This window comes from Dermacentor andersoni, chromosome 7 (assembly GCF_023375885.2).
Source record: "Dermacentor andersoni chromosome 7, qqDerAnde1_hic_scaffold, whole genome shotgun sequence".
Classification (NCBI taxonomy): Eukaryota; Metazoa; Arthropoda; class Arachnida; order Ixodida; family Ixodidae; genus Dermacentor; species Dermacentor andersoni.
Genome location: NC_092820.1, coordinates 18,319,015 through 18,335,781, shown reverse-complemented (window position 1 = coordinate 18,335,781; position 16,767 = coordinate 18,319,015). Strand labels below are relative to the sequence as shown.

The 16,767-nt window shown below is 44.8% G+C and overlaps 1 protein-coding gene across 4 annotated transcripts in view; it reads right to left on the bottom strand.

Moving 5' to 3' along the window:
• Positions 1–16,767, bottom strand: part of LOC126535535 (Kv channel-interacting protein 4-like) — a 298,260-nt gene that overhangs the window by 122,278 nt on the left and 159,215 nt on the right. The window contains exon 1 of one of the 4 annotated variants that reach the window (XM_050182353.3): positions 10,217–11,903. The exons of the other annotated variants lie outside the window; for them this stretch is intronic. Coding sequence (XP_050038310.1) covers positions 10,217–10,277 — 61 coding nt within the window. The 5' untranslated portion in view covers positions 10,278–11,903. Of the gene's footprint in view, positions 1–10,216; positions 11,904–16,767 lie in introns of those variants that run through there. 4 annotated transcript variants of the gene reach the window in all.

Genomic DNA, 16,767 nt, shown 5'->3' with positions numbered 1-16,767 from the left:
CGTCGTCGTCGTCTCCGAGCTGCCATCGCAAACACGAGGAGCGTCTGCTTCATTACAAGAAATGTTTTTGCTTCAAGATAAATATTTAGGTGAGATCCGCGCGAATGTCAGAAGCTGTTTTATCTTATAGCTGCAGTGATGACACTGATTCCCACATAACCTTGCATATCCGTGTTGGTTCGTTTACTGCTTTGCCTTTATGTGGCATTGAGAGACGAATAGCACCATTGTTATGATGCTGCGTATGACCTTACAATCCCGACAGCGAAATAACCTTGGCAGTTTTGCAGGAACCTGAAGCTATGCACCTCCGCCACCGATGGTAAGGGTGATGGTGATTGTCATAGTCGTGGTGGTGGTTTGGGGCGTGGGAGGTGTTAGTGGTCTTTTCTTTTTAGCTTCTCCTGTGCAACAAAGAGGCACCACATGCCACCAGCGCTCTCCTTTAAATATTAAGGCCTAAGCCTTTAGTGGCTCATGAGTATCCGTGCACAGTCCGTGGTGGATGCAGGAAAGCGGTGATGAATCACAGCTGGTGGCAGCTGTCATAGTGCTTGGTGGATGACCCTAGGTGAATAATGGAAGATCATCATGATCAATAAAAAATTAAAAAATAAAAAATGAAGAAAATGAAAAGAAATGAACAAAAAGAAATATAGCCGAGTCAGTCGGATGTCTCCGAAGAGCGCGCGCAGTGCGCTTGCATCCCCTGCTCGCGGCCATGGCACCGTCCGTTCCCAGAACAGCTCAGATAACGGCAACAGAAGATGTCATACATAGGCTTTCGCCTATCGTAGTTCATCTCAGCAAAATGCCCATATATTTTTTTTCTTTCACAGCGGCACACATAGGTCCCACGAGAAGCGGCCGAATTTTTAAGGAATTGCTGCTTTCATTGGGAAGCAGTGTACCACTTCGCACTGTGGCACCATCCGTGATGATAATCGAAAAATGCTCCAGTATTGTTTTTTGACAGGGCACCGCTACCGTTGGAACTTGTTCGTGCGACTGTGTTGGCCCGTGAAATGTGAACCGCACAGCTCCTTTCCTAGAGAGCCCTGGTGTTCTGCGATATGTGGCAAGTTCGCAGTCATATTTCCTGTAACCTGAGAGTGCACCAAGAACGCATGTGTAGCTAATTGTCACACATCACAGTGTAGTTTGCCTTTTCTTGTTCATGACTTGCACACAAGGTGAAATTCATTGCGCTTAGAGGGGGAACCCACCAATCCCTACCAGTTGTTCATTCGCATTTTGAAGCAAGGAGACGGCTAACAGCATAAGAGATGTTTCATCAACATCATCATCATCATCAGCCTGGTTACGCCCACTGCAGGGCAAAGGCCTCTCCCATACTTCTCCAACAACCCCGGTCATGTACTAATTGTGGCCATGGCGTCCCTGAAAACTTCTTAAACTCATCCGCCCACCTAACTTTCTGCCGCCCCCTGCTACGCTTACCTTCCCTTGAAATCCAGTCCGTAACCCTCAATGACCATCGGTTATCTTCCCTCCTCATTACATGTCCTGCCCATGCCCATTTCTTTTTCTTGATTTCAACTAAGATGTCATTAATTCGCGTTTGTTCCCTCACCCAATCTGTTCATTTCTTTTCCCTTAACGTTACACCCATCATTCTTCTTTCCATAGCTCGTTGCGTCATCCTCAATTTGAGTAGAACCCTTTCCGTAAGCCTCCAGGTTTCCGCCCCGTAGGTGAGTACTGGTAAGACACAGGTATTATACACTTTTCTCTTGAGGGATAACGGCAACCTGCTGTTGATGATCTGAGAATGCCTGCCAAACGCACCCCAGCCCATTCTTCTGATTCTTCTTATTCTTCTGATTATATCCGTCTCATGATCCGGATCCGCCGTCACTACCTGCCCTAAGTATATGTATTCCCTTACCCCTTCCAGTGCCTCGCTACCTATTGTAAATTGCTGTTCTCTTCCGAGACTGTTAAACATTACTTTAGTTTTCTGCAGATTAATTTTTAGACCCACTCTTCTGCTTTGTTTCTCCAGGTCAGTGAGCATGCATTGCAATTGGTCCCCTGAGTTACTAAGCAAGGCAATATCATCAGCGAATCGCAAGTTACTAAGGTATTCCCCATTAACTTTCATCCCCAGTTCTTCCCAATCCAGGTATCTGAACACCTCCTGTAAGCACGCTGTGAATAGCATTGTAGAGATCGTATCTCCCTGCCTGACGCCTTTCTTTATTGGGATTTGTTGCTTTCCTTATGGAGGACTATGGTGGCTGTGGAGCCGCTATAAATATCTTTCAGTATTTTTACATACGGCTCGTCTACACCCTGATTCCGTAATGCCTCCATGCCTGCTGAGGTTTCGACAGAATCAAACGTTTTCTCGTAATCAATGAAAGCTATATATAAGGGTTGGTTATATTCCGCACATTTCTCTATTACCTCATTGATAGTGTGAATATGGTCTATTGTTGAGTAGCCTTTACGGAATCCTGCCTGGTCCTTTGCGTGACAGAAGTCTATAGTGTTCCTGATTCTATTTGCGATTACCTTAGTAAATAGACTGTAGGCAACTGACAGTAAGCTGATCGGTCTTTCATTTTTCAAGTCTCTGGCGTCCCCTTTCTTATGGATTAGGGTTATGTTAGCGTTCTTCCAAGATTCCGGTACGATCCAGGTCATGAGGCATTGCGTATACAGGGTGGCCAGTTTCTCTAGAACAATCTGCCCACCATCCTTCAACAAATTTGCTGTTACCTGATCCTCCCCAGCTGCCTTCCCCCTTTGCATAGCTCTCAAGGCTTTCTTTACTTCTTCCGGCGTTACCTGTAGGATTTCGAGCTCCTGTAGACTATCCTCTCCTCCATTATTGTCGTGGGTGCCACTGGTGCTGTATAAATCTCTATAGAACTCCTCAGCCACTTCAACGATCTCATGCATATTAGTAATGATATTGCCGGCTTTGTCTCTTAATGCGCACATCTGGTTCTTGCCTACTCCTAGTTTCTTCTTCACTGCTTTTAGGCTTCCTCCGTTCCTGAGCGCATGTTCAATTCTATCCATATTATACTTCCTTATGTCCGCTGTCTTACGCTTGCTGATTAACTTCGAAAGTTCTGCCAGATCTATTCTAGCTGTAGGGTTAAAGGCCTTCATACATTGGCGTTTCTTGATCAGATCGTTCGTCTCCTGCGATAGCTTACTTGTATCCTGTCTAACGGAGTTACCACCGACTTCTATTGCACACTCCTTAATGATGCCCGCAAGATTGTCGTTCATTGCTTCAACACTAAGGTCCTCTTCCTCAGTTAAAGCCGAATACCTGTTCTGTAGCTTGAACTGGAATTCCTATATTTTCCCTCTTACCGCTAACTCGTTAATCGGCATCTTATGTACCAGTTTTTTCCGTTCCCCCCTCAGGTCTAGGCTAATTCGCGTTCTTACCATCCTATGGTCACTGCAGCGCACCTTGCTGAGCACGTCCACATCTTGTATGATGCCAGGGTTAGCGCAGAGTATGAAGTCTATCTCATATCTAGTCTCGCCGTTCGGGCTCCTCCACGTCCACTTTCGGCTATTCCGCTTGCGGAAGAAGGTATTCCTTATCCGCATATTATTCTGTTCCGCAAACTCTACTAATAACTCTCCCCTGCTATTCCTAGTGCCTATGCCATATTCCCCCACTGTCTTGTCTCCAGCCTGCTTCTTGCCGACCTTGGCATTGAAGTCGCCCATCAGTATAGCGTATTTTGTTTTCACTCTACCCATCGCCGAGCCCAGAGATGTTTGACCTACTTTTAACGCGCGATTAGCATTTTTTCACACAAACGGCCACCCAAACACAAACTTTTTTCACACGAACGGTCACCCAAGCTGTCTACGAACTTAGGCCACTAGGTGCGCACGGGCTGCGCTCTTGCCAAGCAGACAACTTGGGCTGCAGTATGTGCTTATAAGCGTAAAGAATAATTCTTGAACGTCAAGCTTGTTAATAAATATTCTGCACTTGCGCATATCACAATTCACTCTCGGTCTAGTCATCACAATTGTAATCATAATGATTATCATACAAATAAGAATGGTTGCACCAGGGTGTCTAGAGATAATAAGGTGCCAGACATTACACATTAGGAGATAACTTGGTGTTCTTTATAATACGAAAAGAACATTTCTACAAAGAAGGCGATACTAGACAACAAATTAAATCTAATAGAAGTACAACTGATATGAGACCTAAATAGGTTTCAGGTGCTCTGAAATGTTGTGATTGGATATTCCAACAACAGCTACTGTGTCTGTTATTGATCCTTAACGGCATAAATTGTACATGGACTAAAGCTAAATTCCTTCAAGAATTTCATTTCTATGCATAAGATTTGCCTTTCGTATCCACTTCATATACGCTCTGCATGATGTGTGTGCCAAAAGTCATTCATTCCTACCTAACACGTATTTTCGTCATGTATATTCTAGGCCTGAAAATACTAAAATGGGGCGCCACAACAAAAGCTTTCGTTGATGCCAGTACTGCAATTTTCTTTTCGATAAGGCCCCAGGCATTGGCCGATGGAAACCTACAAAGGCTATACCGCAAAACGTTTTTTTTTTTTTGGTCCTGTGTTCCGCGCCTATCTTGGGCTTCGCGCCTATGGTGATCAGAGTGGATTAGAATTGTATTCTCATAACGTTATATTCCTGTTAGTGGGTACGACTGAAATATGCTCCTAGCCTTTGTGGTATTTCCAAGCAGTTTTCTGAGCTGCGCGGTGAACCGGGGTCCACAACCGGGGTCCACAACCGGGGTCCACATGAAGCAGTCGGGTGCCTAGGTGTCCGAGTTCGTGGTGCGCTGTTTTGAAGGTAACAGTGCAATGGGGTTGTTTTGAATAGATTATTCTAGAAAAAACATATAAACGGTAATTCTCAGAGGTAAACCTTTCACCAAAGCAGGCTAACAGCGCCAGATTTATCGACGATAAATCGGAATGTTGCGATTTCTCGTCTTTGCGAAATGTTCGTTTAGTTAACTGCCAGGTAACATTTCTATGGAAGTGTTCGTGTGAATAACACGAAAATCGTTAGTTGTGGTATATAACGACTCCCGCGAAGGCAGCACCACGCTCATCAACTTGCTCACGTTAAGTATCTTCCTTTATAGCCACCTGAATACCTGTTAAATGGAGGGTTAAAGAAAGACTTGAGATGAAAACAATGTGTCAGATACCATTGATAAGTACTTGAAAGGCAGCGTCAAATACACCATAATAGACGGTTTCGAACACTTAAACTCGCGCTCAGCAACAGAACAACCAAGAACTATATGTGTGCGCCTGGCAGGCAAATAAAGGACATCCGTTCACTTTTTCACTGTCTTGCTAACAGGCATCACAACTCAAAAATCGAGTCCATCATACAACAACTTGCATGAAAATTTTATTGTTGTGGCACACAGTGTCAATGTCGCTTCTCTCGTGAAATTTTAGCATTTTTAACGCCTTAAGAATTCCACCCTCTTCTATGAAGTGCCTTACCTAAGCAAGGTATTTGGACATTCTAAGCAAGATAAGAGCAGGATTTCTTGCCGCACTTTTGGATAAGCATGAAATTAGCCTTTCCTGTAAAGAGTCTACGAAATCTATACAGCAACCCCAAACGATGTTAAAGAAATCAGAAAATCAAATGTTCTCCGAATGTATGGCTGTAAACTACGCAGGGCCAACTGCAGCAGTTGAGAAATAAAGCTCCAACTACAGCCGATGCGTGATGGTATCATTGTTTACCATCACCGGCAGCGCCCACATGCAAACGCGGCCGAGAGGCTGGGAGTTTTGCGACAGTTACGGATTCTAGTGAAGCGGTAGTACCGTGCAGATTTTGTAAGTGACGACTGTATGTCAGCGGTAGAATATAATATGTGAATTATACGATGGCAAGTTTCTCATGAGCTGGGCTTTATGTGCTGCTTAGTTCTGCAGGCCTGCGCCTTCTTACTTCACTGAGTTCAGATTGTCTGTCAACCAAAATTCAAGAGCGCGGATGATGCATTCATAAAATATTGTCATACCTAATTTGCGATTGACACACACATACACGTGCACGCACGCACACAAACCCACGTATATATATATATATATATATATATATATATATATATATATATATATATATATATATATATATATATATCATTGAAACAATGTTGAAACACTATATACAGGTGTCTATGGTTGCCGAGAGGGTCTATAATAAGCTGATGAACTTTTTGAATACTTTTTATTGTCGAAGTTTAAACCGTAAACCCAGCTTTATTTTGCCCCATTTGACACTTAACATGCGCGCCATTTTTTATTAAATGTAATCTTGGTTTGACGTAGTGTTCTCTCGGGAAAATGAAAGGTCAGTTTGCGGCGCATACGTCGAAAGTAGACAGTTGGTTTTCAATAACTGCATCAACGTTTCAGTAATATCGTCGCGGTGCAGAATCATTCGACTCGGCCAGGCACCACCCAACGGGCGCCACAAGGTCGTAGGAATAGGAATCGACGAGCAAAACGATTATTGCCGGCAACTCGGGCAAGCGGACGAAAGAAGTCGAAGGCAGGTTGACAGGTTGTTTGTCTCTTTGTCATCGGCGCGACCGTGACGCCCAGATGATTTTTCGTAGAAGCCCCTGTGTATGACCTGCCCCGCGCGTGCATTGAGAAGCTCACTAAACAGGCGGGGATTTATTTATTTATTTATTTATTTAATATACCTTACAGACCCCATGGGGGCATTGTGTAAGGGGGGTTACAGAGTAAGCAGCCTTCTAAAGTGGTATACAAAAGATACACCTCAATACAGGGCTCATCAACATTACTACCAAGATTAAAACATGAAACAGGAACAACTGAAGTAATGAAAGGCCACAAAGGTACACTTAAGGAAATACCATGAGTAAAACTTAACGTAAGGCATTAATACTAGAAAGTAAAATACACAAAAAATGAACATATCAGGGAGTGCAATTCTTGAAGTGATATTCAGGGAAAAAGGCGCAAGAAAGCAATAATATATACAGGGCTTACAAGTGAACGCACGACGCAGCATAAAATAGCAATTCACAAGAGCGAGATAGCAATGCATCAAAAAAAAAAAATATCACAAGAAGTTCGAAGCAGATTGCCAAGTGTAAGAAACAAGATAAAGTGATTTGTAAGTGCTATTATGAAAAATGCTCGTGTAGGAGATGACGAAATTTTTCTTGATCTGACTCGGAAGCAATGTGACCAGGCAGATTGTTCCACAAGCGAATGGCCGTAGGGAGTGCGGAAAAGTTAAAAGCATGTGTCGTACCGTACATGCGCGCAAAACTCAAGTGGTTATTTAATCGACGAGACGTGTTCGAGGCGGTCTGGATATGTAGTGTGGATTGTGTGGCATTATAAACATATTTGTGAAACAAGGATAACAGACCGATATTGTGGCGAAGAACTAAAGGCTGTATGGAATGATCGAGTTTCGTTTGCGTTACGCTGGAGTGATGACTATAATTACGTGAAATGAAACGGGCAGCTCGGTTCTGGACTGATTCAAGCATGTCGATTAAGTATGTAGGATGTGGGGACCAAATCGATGATGCATACTATATATATATATATATATATATATATATATATATTAGGTGAAAACTATCTACTTAGGATACCTTTCAAACCGTAAATACAGCTTCAACAACAATAGCAAATTTTAATTTCCGACTGTGTATCTAGAGATAAAGAATACGAAAAATTTTGTTTCTGGGGTAAACAAGAAAATCGACTTTTAATCATACATTATTCCTCTTTTCAATTGGCAAACCTTTTTGACCTTTAAAGTCAAACTCTCGGGTCTCTGTGCACCGATATAATGGCTGCACTGAAAACACTTCTACACTGCAACCCGTGACATTTAAGCCGAGACAGATTACCCTGCGTTGGCTTTCGAATAAATGAGCTGTTTAGAAGAAAGAAAACCATTAGAAGCGGTGGCAGACCCTTGCAGCTATCTTTTTACTTATTTTTTCCCTGAAGTGAAGTACAGAAGCTTTTGTGAAGCGATGAGCATGCCTTTAAGAAGTTGAAGCCTTCTGTGTCTAACAAGAAAAGAAGAAAAACTGGCACGAGCACATAACAGTGCCGAAAACAAACATGAGCATATTCCGAATGGACTGCCACGAAATGGATAGCTCTTAACGCTGATGTCCCCCTCGCTGGAGCAAGATTTTCCGCGATCAAGAGTTCAATGACAAAGTATAATGAAAATTCCGGAATGGCAGCTTACAAATTGAGTGTAACCATAAAAAAATGCGACATTCTTGAAGCAGTGAGTTCTGTGCTGGTCAGCAGCGCGGCAGGAGCCGGGGTGTAAGCATAGTTGCATTTCTACAGTCATAGGACATTTGTAGCATAGAAGCTTTTAGCGTCATAATATCAATTGACACCTTTAGGTTTTGGTGATCCTTCGAAAAATATGTAAATAATGGTCACTTGGAACGACGGGATACTGCTTCGTAGTCTTCGCATGTTGCAGTACCGTCGTAACTGCGAGAAAAGTGAAAACCGAGTTCGTTGTAAATAATGAAGTAAAGCTGGCGTCCAGGGATGGATTCGTAAGCTGCTGGCATTAGTTTCGAGTCTCATGCTTACAGGCATCATATTATCTGCACGAAGTCATTGGTTCTCGTACTGCGCTGTCACCTCCTGCATCGTAGTTTGACTACAGTGTCGTGAATAAGCGTTCGGTATGTTTCCAGCGGCTACATTTTTTTTTTATTTCCTCCTTTTGACTTTCTTGCTTTGATTGGGAACAGAAAGCCCATTGCTCTGACTTCTTTCCTTTGTGTGTTGGGTGGCGGGAAAAGGGCACGGAAAGCGCTGTGAAGACGGGAGGAAGCGCTCCAGAAGAGGACGGAAACAGTCGGCCCCGAGAACGCACACAGGAGCCACGCCGCAGTGCGGTCATACACTGCGGAGCAGCAGGGGCCTCATCTGCGCCGGCGCATCTGTATTTCAAGGGCTCTTGCAAAGAATTCTTGAGAGGGGTGGGAAAATTGTGCAGTCGAGGAAAACAAAGTCATCGTCACAGTGTGGCAAAGCTATCACCTCTCTTTTTGTGCTTCAAATAGAGCCGACAAATTGAGAGAATAGGCACGTCAGCTGGTCATTGATTTTTTTTTAATTAACCTTCTCATCGTGTAGCTCTAGTTAGTTCGCTCTCAGAATGTACACTCACTAAAATTTGCTAGGGGGCCACCTACTGGTGGTCGATAACAGCTGTAGCTCCATTAAAAAGTACCACTGACATAATAAAAATGCCTATAACATTCTTTAGATGCTTGCGATTACTGTTGCTTTTGGGAACAGTCCAGCGTTTTTCCAATCTGTAATCGCAAAAAAGAAATTCTTATCTTAACATTACTTTTCCTAAACCTTCATTTTGATATTGTGGCGCGTAATAAAACTATGTATGTGTTTATTTTGCAAAAGAAAGCAATCTGAAAGCTCCAAATTAGAAAATAGTCCAAACTAGTATGGATGACGTTAGAAGCTTCTGATTTCGCCGGTTGGTACTTCGTTCAGAGTAAGTAAGAGGACAGCCTTCAAGGGTAGTAATATTTCTTGAAACGGGGAAATGCAAGTGCAAAATGATTTGTCAAGCTCAATTGGTTATTATCATCAAAATATGCTACGTGAAAGGGCCCCGATAGAAGCTGTGAAGTTGAAAGAAATCTCAACACTGTTTTCACGCAGTGGGCTTGCCGCGTTGTTGTACGTAAAATAATGTTCTTTTATATATCGCATACCTCTTTGATGTGCGATAAACATAATTTCTGCACAATTCCGGTTATTTGTGAATTGTCAAGGAAGAATTGCGCGTTTTAATATACAGGACCATCTTCATTGCATAAGCTTGAATACTCCAAATAATACCATCATGTGCTCGTTAAAATTGCTCTTATTCGTGTTGTCGCTATCATTCCCCAGAAGCACGTCATACTCGGAATACTGTTCTGTTTTCTCTCTCTCTCTCTGTTTCCGCGCCCTGCCCCTCCTCGTGTGTTTATATGTTGAAGGTATCTGTTCCCAAGAATTGTATCTTAGTTGAGTGCCATTTTTTTTGTGATAACGTAGTCTAAAAGATGTTAAGAAAAATGACACAGATGTTCATTTCCGTCACTTAATGGAATGCGCGCGTCGATTTTACTCACCTTTCTTCTTTCCTCTGTAGCCGATGGTTTCGATTGCTCTGCGGGCACCGCTTGCAAACATGGTTTGCAGCCTGCTGGCTTGAGACGCACTGTTCAGCACACTACCACCGATAAGTAACTATTTGGCTTCGGTTAACCAGCAGCCACGGTTGGAAGAAATTAAGCGCACAGGATAATACTCTAATAATGAAAACCTGATAGCATTTCCACAATTAAACTAGTCACTTTCATCACGTATCATCCTTTGGAACTTGCTTTAGGATTGGGCATTGAGTTTTCCTTCTTTTTTACGCAGTAGCATCTTCCCTATTCACCCACAATCTTCGATATGCAGCCTCCCGAAGTGCGCCCATCCAACAAAGAGGAAAACTTCCGCTGTCTACCTTCGTCTGCCAAGGGCGGCTCGTTGCGGCTTCCCTTAGTTCTTGGCGCATTCAAGCTCCCTAGTTTAACCCTTTCATCGACGTGCCGTTGGTGAAGATTTCCTTGTTGAAATGATTCGGCAAACGCGGCCCTATTAGTGCGAGTTGGCGTATTGTACGATCACCGAGGCGTCTAATCCTTCGCAGCTTCATTTCGCGCACGCACGATCACAAGAAAAACTCGTGGAAACAACGTTCGACAAAATCACGAGTTCAGGCAGCTCGCCGGTGCCTCGGTTGGGACGGCGAGAACCAAAAGGGCCGATGACGTTCGAGGACTGGCATCAGGCGCTGCGCGGTCGTCTGGCGCCCTCTCCTTGTTTATGTACCGGCTGACAATGTTTGTTTGTTTCTTTTTTGGAAGGCGGTACAATAGAACGAAAGCAGCGCTTATATAGGTCTCAGTGCTTGTCACAAAACTCAGCGCCCTTCTATACTTCTATGCAACAATACCAACGGTTAAAAATGCTGAAAGCCTCGGACTTGGCTTCTTTTGGACGTGGTGAATGACAGAGGGAGCTCTTTTCATGAACCACTTAGCAACAACAGAACCTTTTCTTCAGACAAGTCCTTAATATGATTCTTGCCCAAGTCCAGTTTTCGATCCCACGAAAAATGTGGAAGCGCAGTCAAAATAATTGCAGTCAGTCCAGCTTCAACATGGATGCTACGGTGCACAATTTCTAATCGCAAAAAAGTGAGAAAGAATTAGCAACGGAGCGTTCAGCAATGACAGATTGATGAGTCTGCATAAAATTGCGCATCTCTGCTTCAATTCGTAGTGGCAATGAAGATCGGCGATCGTCAAGTGGATGTCTTCGCCCACAGAATCTCGCGGTATGTAATTCCTCGAGATTGGTCGCCAGCTCTGAATTTGCTGCTAACTAAAAGTGACAATGTTACTTGGCAAAAACCTCGATCGGTTGTACCACTATTTAAAATTCCTACTTCGTATTGACTGTTTTCCATCAAACCAAAATTTCGCTGCTCTTCTTCAAACATAGGGGCAGTGCTGCGATGCAGACTCTCCGAGCGTACTTAAAACCACCGCCGGCTCCTATGCGACGGCTAGTTTTCTTCATGGAGAATCAGCGAGCCAAAGGCGCCCGTTGAGCTCACCGCTAGTGGACTGCTTGGCACTCTCTCGCCCGTCCGCGGTCAGCGTGCTGGCCCCAGAGACGAGCACCAAGAACTGTCGCCGAACGAGAAGTGTTCAAGGTCACCACGTGCGCCCCCTTCGCAACATCGTGTCGGTCCGCTCGAAGGGTTCGCCGCTCATCACCCGCGCCTCCGCGCGACAACTGCAGTTCGCCGCCGCGCGCTCGAGTCCGCCGTCGTGAGCCGCCACTGGGCCAGGGGTTGAGCCCGCCCCCCTCCCCCCCCCCTACCGTGAATCGCGCGCCAGATCAGTCGTGGGAGACTGCAGGGAACGGAGCAGCGCGTAATCCATTTGCACAGAATGGTTGTTTGCCTTTATCTGAATGCTACGATCCAGCGAACAAAATACAGGAGGGTGGACACGACGGCTTGCCGTACAAGAGTCGAATCAGTCGTACGTTAAAATTTTATTAAGTAGCCGTACGTGAAAAAAAAAATGCACCGTTGCTTTTTCTAACTCATTTGGCTACTATTATTGTTGCAAAACAGTTCCGTTGAGAATAATACTGCAATGAACAACAGTACTACAAAAAGCAGAGTTCATGCAGTATTTTTCGGATCTATAGCATGCCCACACCCACACTAGTCCATTTTTGTCTAGCAGAGCACATCGCATCAGCTATTACAAACCACACAAAGATCAGCTATACGAAGCCAAAAAAAAAATATTGGGAAAGTTACCCTTGTTTATTAATCGAGATGTAGAACTAATATTTAAAAAGAGAAACAAAAGTGCAGGAAAAGGAAACATACTGAAGGCAACAGTCAAATCCGCGACCTGTCTACGACGCATGCGACGCGGACGTACAACTTTTACCAAGTCTTAACGACAAGGAAATTTGTTGCTTCGCCTGCGAGTATACTTTCGTTTATCAACGCTTATTCGTTTCTAGTTGAACGGGTGAACACTGCTAACTGCACTTGTTGCAATGAAGGAACATAAGAGCTTGTATTATATGACTGCACATGGTGATAACCGTCTTGTGCTTCGCCTCGCCTTTGAGGTACTTCAATGGCAGCCCTTTAACGGAAAATATTCTGCGAGATTGGGCAGGTACAACTACAACTTAACAAAAGCGCTGCTCCAGTTTCTCAGGCAGGCTAGCCTACGTGACCACTTGCGACAGACCGAAATATTATGCATTTAGCTTGTGTGCATGCAAGCTGTTATCGCTTCTCCTTCTCATAATTTTTCACCTTTACGCCTTCGCCAGTGCATGCCAACCGACTGGGCCTAGCCCTGTTACGCTCCCTGTCTTTCCCTTTTCAGTGTACGCGAGTACGACTGCCCAAGTACTTTTTCTGATAAATCAGCCTTTCGGGCTTCCCTCTCCGACGTGCCTTGCACATCGGTTACAACCGGTGCTGGAAAGTAGCACACATTGTGCAAGTAGCAATGCGCTGAAGCAGCCGCACTCATCTAAAGGCGGCCGGTGGCGGCAGCGCTGGACAATTTCAGCTGCTTTTCTGCTGATGAATTTTTTTCCCTGTTAATGTGCTTGAGGATAGCGAACTCATTTTCAATTGGAAGGCGGCCATAGAAGTGGTGTCATGAAAATCATGGCAGTTCAGAAACTTAAGCACGGCTGCACGGCATTTGCATGAATCTCGAAACACCACTGAAGTTTGCGTAAACAACGGCGACATGTCCGAAATAGAAATTCCCAGAGAGAATAAGCATTGCAGGGAGACCAGCACGGTGCTGAGGTCATGTGGTGTCGATTGTGCCAAAGTAACACTTTAAAATGTGCCGCGAAAATAGCCGAAGACGTAAGCGAACGGCCGCGCGCGCGGTTCTCGAAGAGACGACGCCCACCGCGCAGCACCTGCGCGCGTCGCTCGAGGCGAGCACATAGCCAGCAGCAGCGCGGAGGACTCGGCATTTCCCGCTATACGAAAAACACGCACAGTTTTCTCTGGAAGTTGGCCGTGTAGGATAAAACAAATACCGACAAAAGAATGGAGGCCGCCATTGTTGGCGGGAAAGGAGGCGGGCGCCCGTAGCCAATGGCATGAGAAAGAAGAAAGTTTAGGCAAAACGCATCCTACGGGGATGGTTATTGTCGTAAATTCATTCATTCATTTTTTTCATTCTTTCGTTCGTGAGTTCATTAATACTGTCAGCCCTGTGTTGGCCTATTACAGGGACGGACATATCACACATATGAAAACCCTCAATGTTCGTACTACGTTTGTAGAATTACAAGAACAAGTTTAACAAAATAGCCACGTGTAGGGCTACTGCAGGGGTGGAAACATAACACTAACCTTTGTCAAAAGCAATCACTGACGAATACAGTCAGAAGCAGATGTAACTTACCCAAAAAAACTACGAAAATAGCTACAGCGCGTGCAAGAATAACAAGTGAATAGCAGTCACGATTACGAGTCAGCAAACATTAAATCTCTGATTCTGTATGCGAACATGTCGAGAAAAGGAGAGTTTACAATACCATAAGACAGCATATTCTATTGTGCAGTGACTCTAGGGGAACATTTTTAAGGCAATAATTTCGTCTTATCGGGAATGGAATGGAGATCCCATGGCGGTGACAGGAGTTCTCATTAGATTTAATTTGAAAATACTTCTTGTAGTCAATTTTTGATTTCTGATGTATAATTTGAAAGAAAGAATTTAATTTTTCATATTTTCTTTTACACTAAAGCGAAGGAAGGTCAGCATGTTTGCACAGTACTATAGGCGAGTAGCTTTGACGGTACTCGTTAACTATAAACCTTGAAGCATGTCTTTGTATTCCGTCTATTCCGTCCAAATAGTGCATGCGGATCCCACACAATTGTCGCAGATTCAAGAATGGATCGAATAAACGGTTTATATGCTAAGCATTTAATCTCGAAAGTAGCCTTATCAAGGTTATCCTAAGGACCCACGGAGCCTTAATAGCTTTAGCGCACACGTTTTCAACATCAACATTCCAGAGCAGACACGGGAAAATGTTATGCCGAGATATTTAAACTGCTTCATCTTCGAGATTTCACAGCTGCCGATAGCACAGGCATAATTAAGAACACTATTTTTAAACCGCAGCTACCAGCCAGCCGCTCCCGCGGCGAGGATTGGTGCAGGCGCTACCAAGCGAAGGAGCACAGAGAAGGATGAAAGAGCAAACGCAGAGTGCAGCGGCCGATGAAAGATGCGAGGAGGAAAGCGCAGGAGGGGGGTATGGCGAAAGCGTGCGAAGAAAAGCGTGCGGTGGCAATCGCTATGAAATGGCACCAGAGCAGCTCGCGTCGTCTGCGAGGTCTGTCTGCGGTGGCTGCGATGAATCGCGCCCACGCGCTGCCTCTCGGGATCTGCAGGTTAGCGAGGCAGTCGCGCCGCACTCCGTTCCGTTTGCCACGTGGCGCATGGGACAGGCTGACAGCGCCGCCCAATAGAGCGCGCAATGAAAACAAGTACATCCCTGCGCACAAAATTCGCGTTACCCGCAGGGGTGCCTGTGTCAGCAGGCGTTTGGTGTGTTGCGACACCACGCACCTGAGCACATGAGGGCTGTACCCTCTTGACCCTTACCATGCGCAGCTTAGCCGTGTCATTGCAAAAGGGGATCCTGGGGGTATAGCCGATGCCGGGAGTTTCGACCTCTACGGCCCCTCAGCGGAGGCAACACGCCCCTTCGGCCTTCGCTTCAACTACACGGCACTAGGTAGTTGCTTTTTCATGTCTCTCTCTCCCTCCAACCCTCGTCTTTCTCTTTCACTTTCCGTCTCTTCTGCGTTCCCTTCGTTTGACTTGCAATTTTTCAGGAACCAAGGGTTACCTCGTGTAGTTTATCCAACATTGCGTCTATTATATCAGGCTATAGTGGTTATCTACAGCTGGCGTCTGAGTTTCCTTTGCGTTTTAAAGCGTTCCCTTATTTTGCTTGCTGGTGGGTGGCTGGCATAGCAGCCGAAGCTAAGTAAATATGTATGGATTTATAGTCCTACCACCGACTGTCTGATCGCTCTCTTACCAAAAGAGCGCACACCGAAGAAATGCTGCACTTTTTTGGCAACGCTAAGAAATCTTCCCACGATTTCACGTCGTTCTTAATTAAAATCCTGAAAAGACCACGAGAATATTTTCTCCCTTTACTGTTGCCAAACGTCTAATTTTATGATGTCTATGTCTATAATATAATGTCTATAAGGTAACAAAACCATGAAAGAATGTGTAAGCGCGACTGAACGAGGACGCGGAAAGAAGCGGATACGCAGAGACACCTCGTTCAGTCCCGCCGACACATTATTTCATGGTTTCAAACTAACTAGCCCGTCAACGCGGTATAACCAAAGTGACGAAAATGACTGGCGGGGCCCTCCTCCTTGAGGTTGGCCACGAGCACCAGCATGGAAAACTACCCAGTCTCGCAACACTCGACGATTTGCAAATCACAGTGACCCCGCACCAATCGATGAACACATCCAAAGGCGTGATTTCACACGGAGATCTAAGTTTGACCGAAGAAGAACTCCTAGAGGGCTGGAAAAAACGAAACGTAACAAAAGTACAATGAATCAAGATCACACGAGACAACATCGAAATTCCCACGTAGCACCTAATCCTATTATTTCGCTCCAGTTCTCTCACATAGTCCCTCGAAACAGGATATGCGAAAATCCGTGTAAGACTCTGTATTCCAAGCCCATATAGATGTTTTAAATTCCAAATAATCGGACATGATTCGGAAAGCTGCTGCGGCCGATGAGAATGCGCAAAATTTGCCGACCATGAACACACTTATGACAACTGTACTGGCGCCCTGCACTGTCCAAACTGCGATGGTGACCATGCAGCATATTTTCGATCCTGCCATACAAGGAAAATATAAAACGACATCATCACACTAAAAATAAAGGGATACGTATCTTTCCAAGAAGCACGGAAGCGCGTTTCTTCCTACCGCAGGGTGTGCTGCTCCAGCGCGTAAGGGGAGAACGTCGCAGCAGACTCGGCCCGGCCCATGG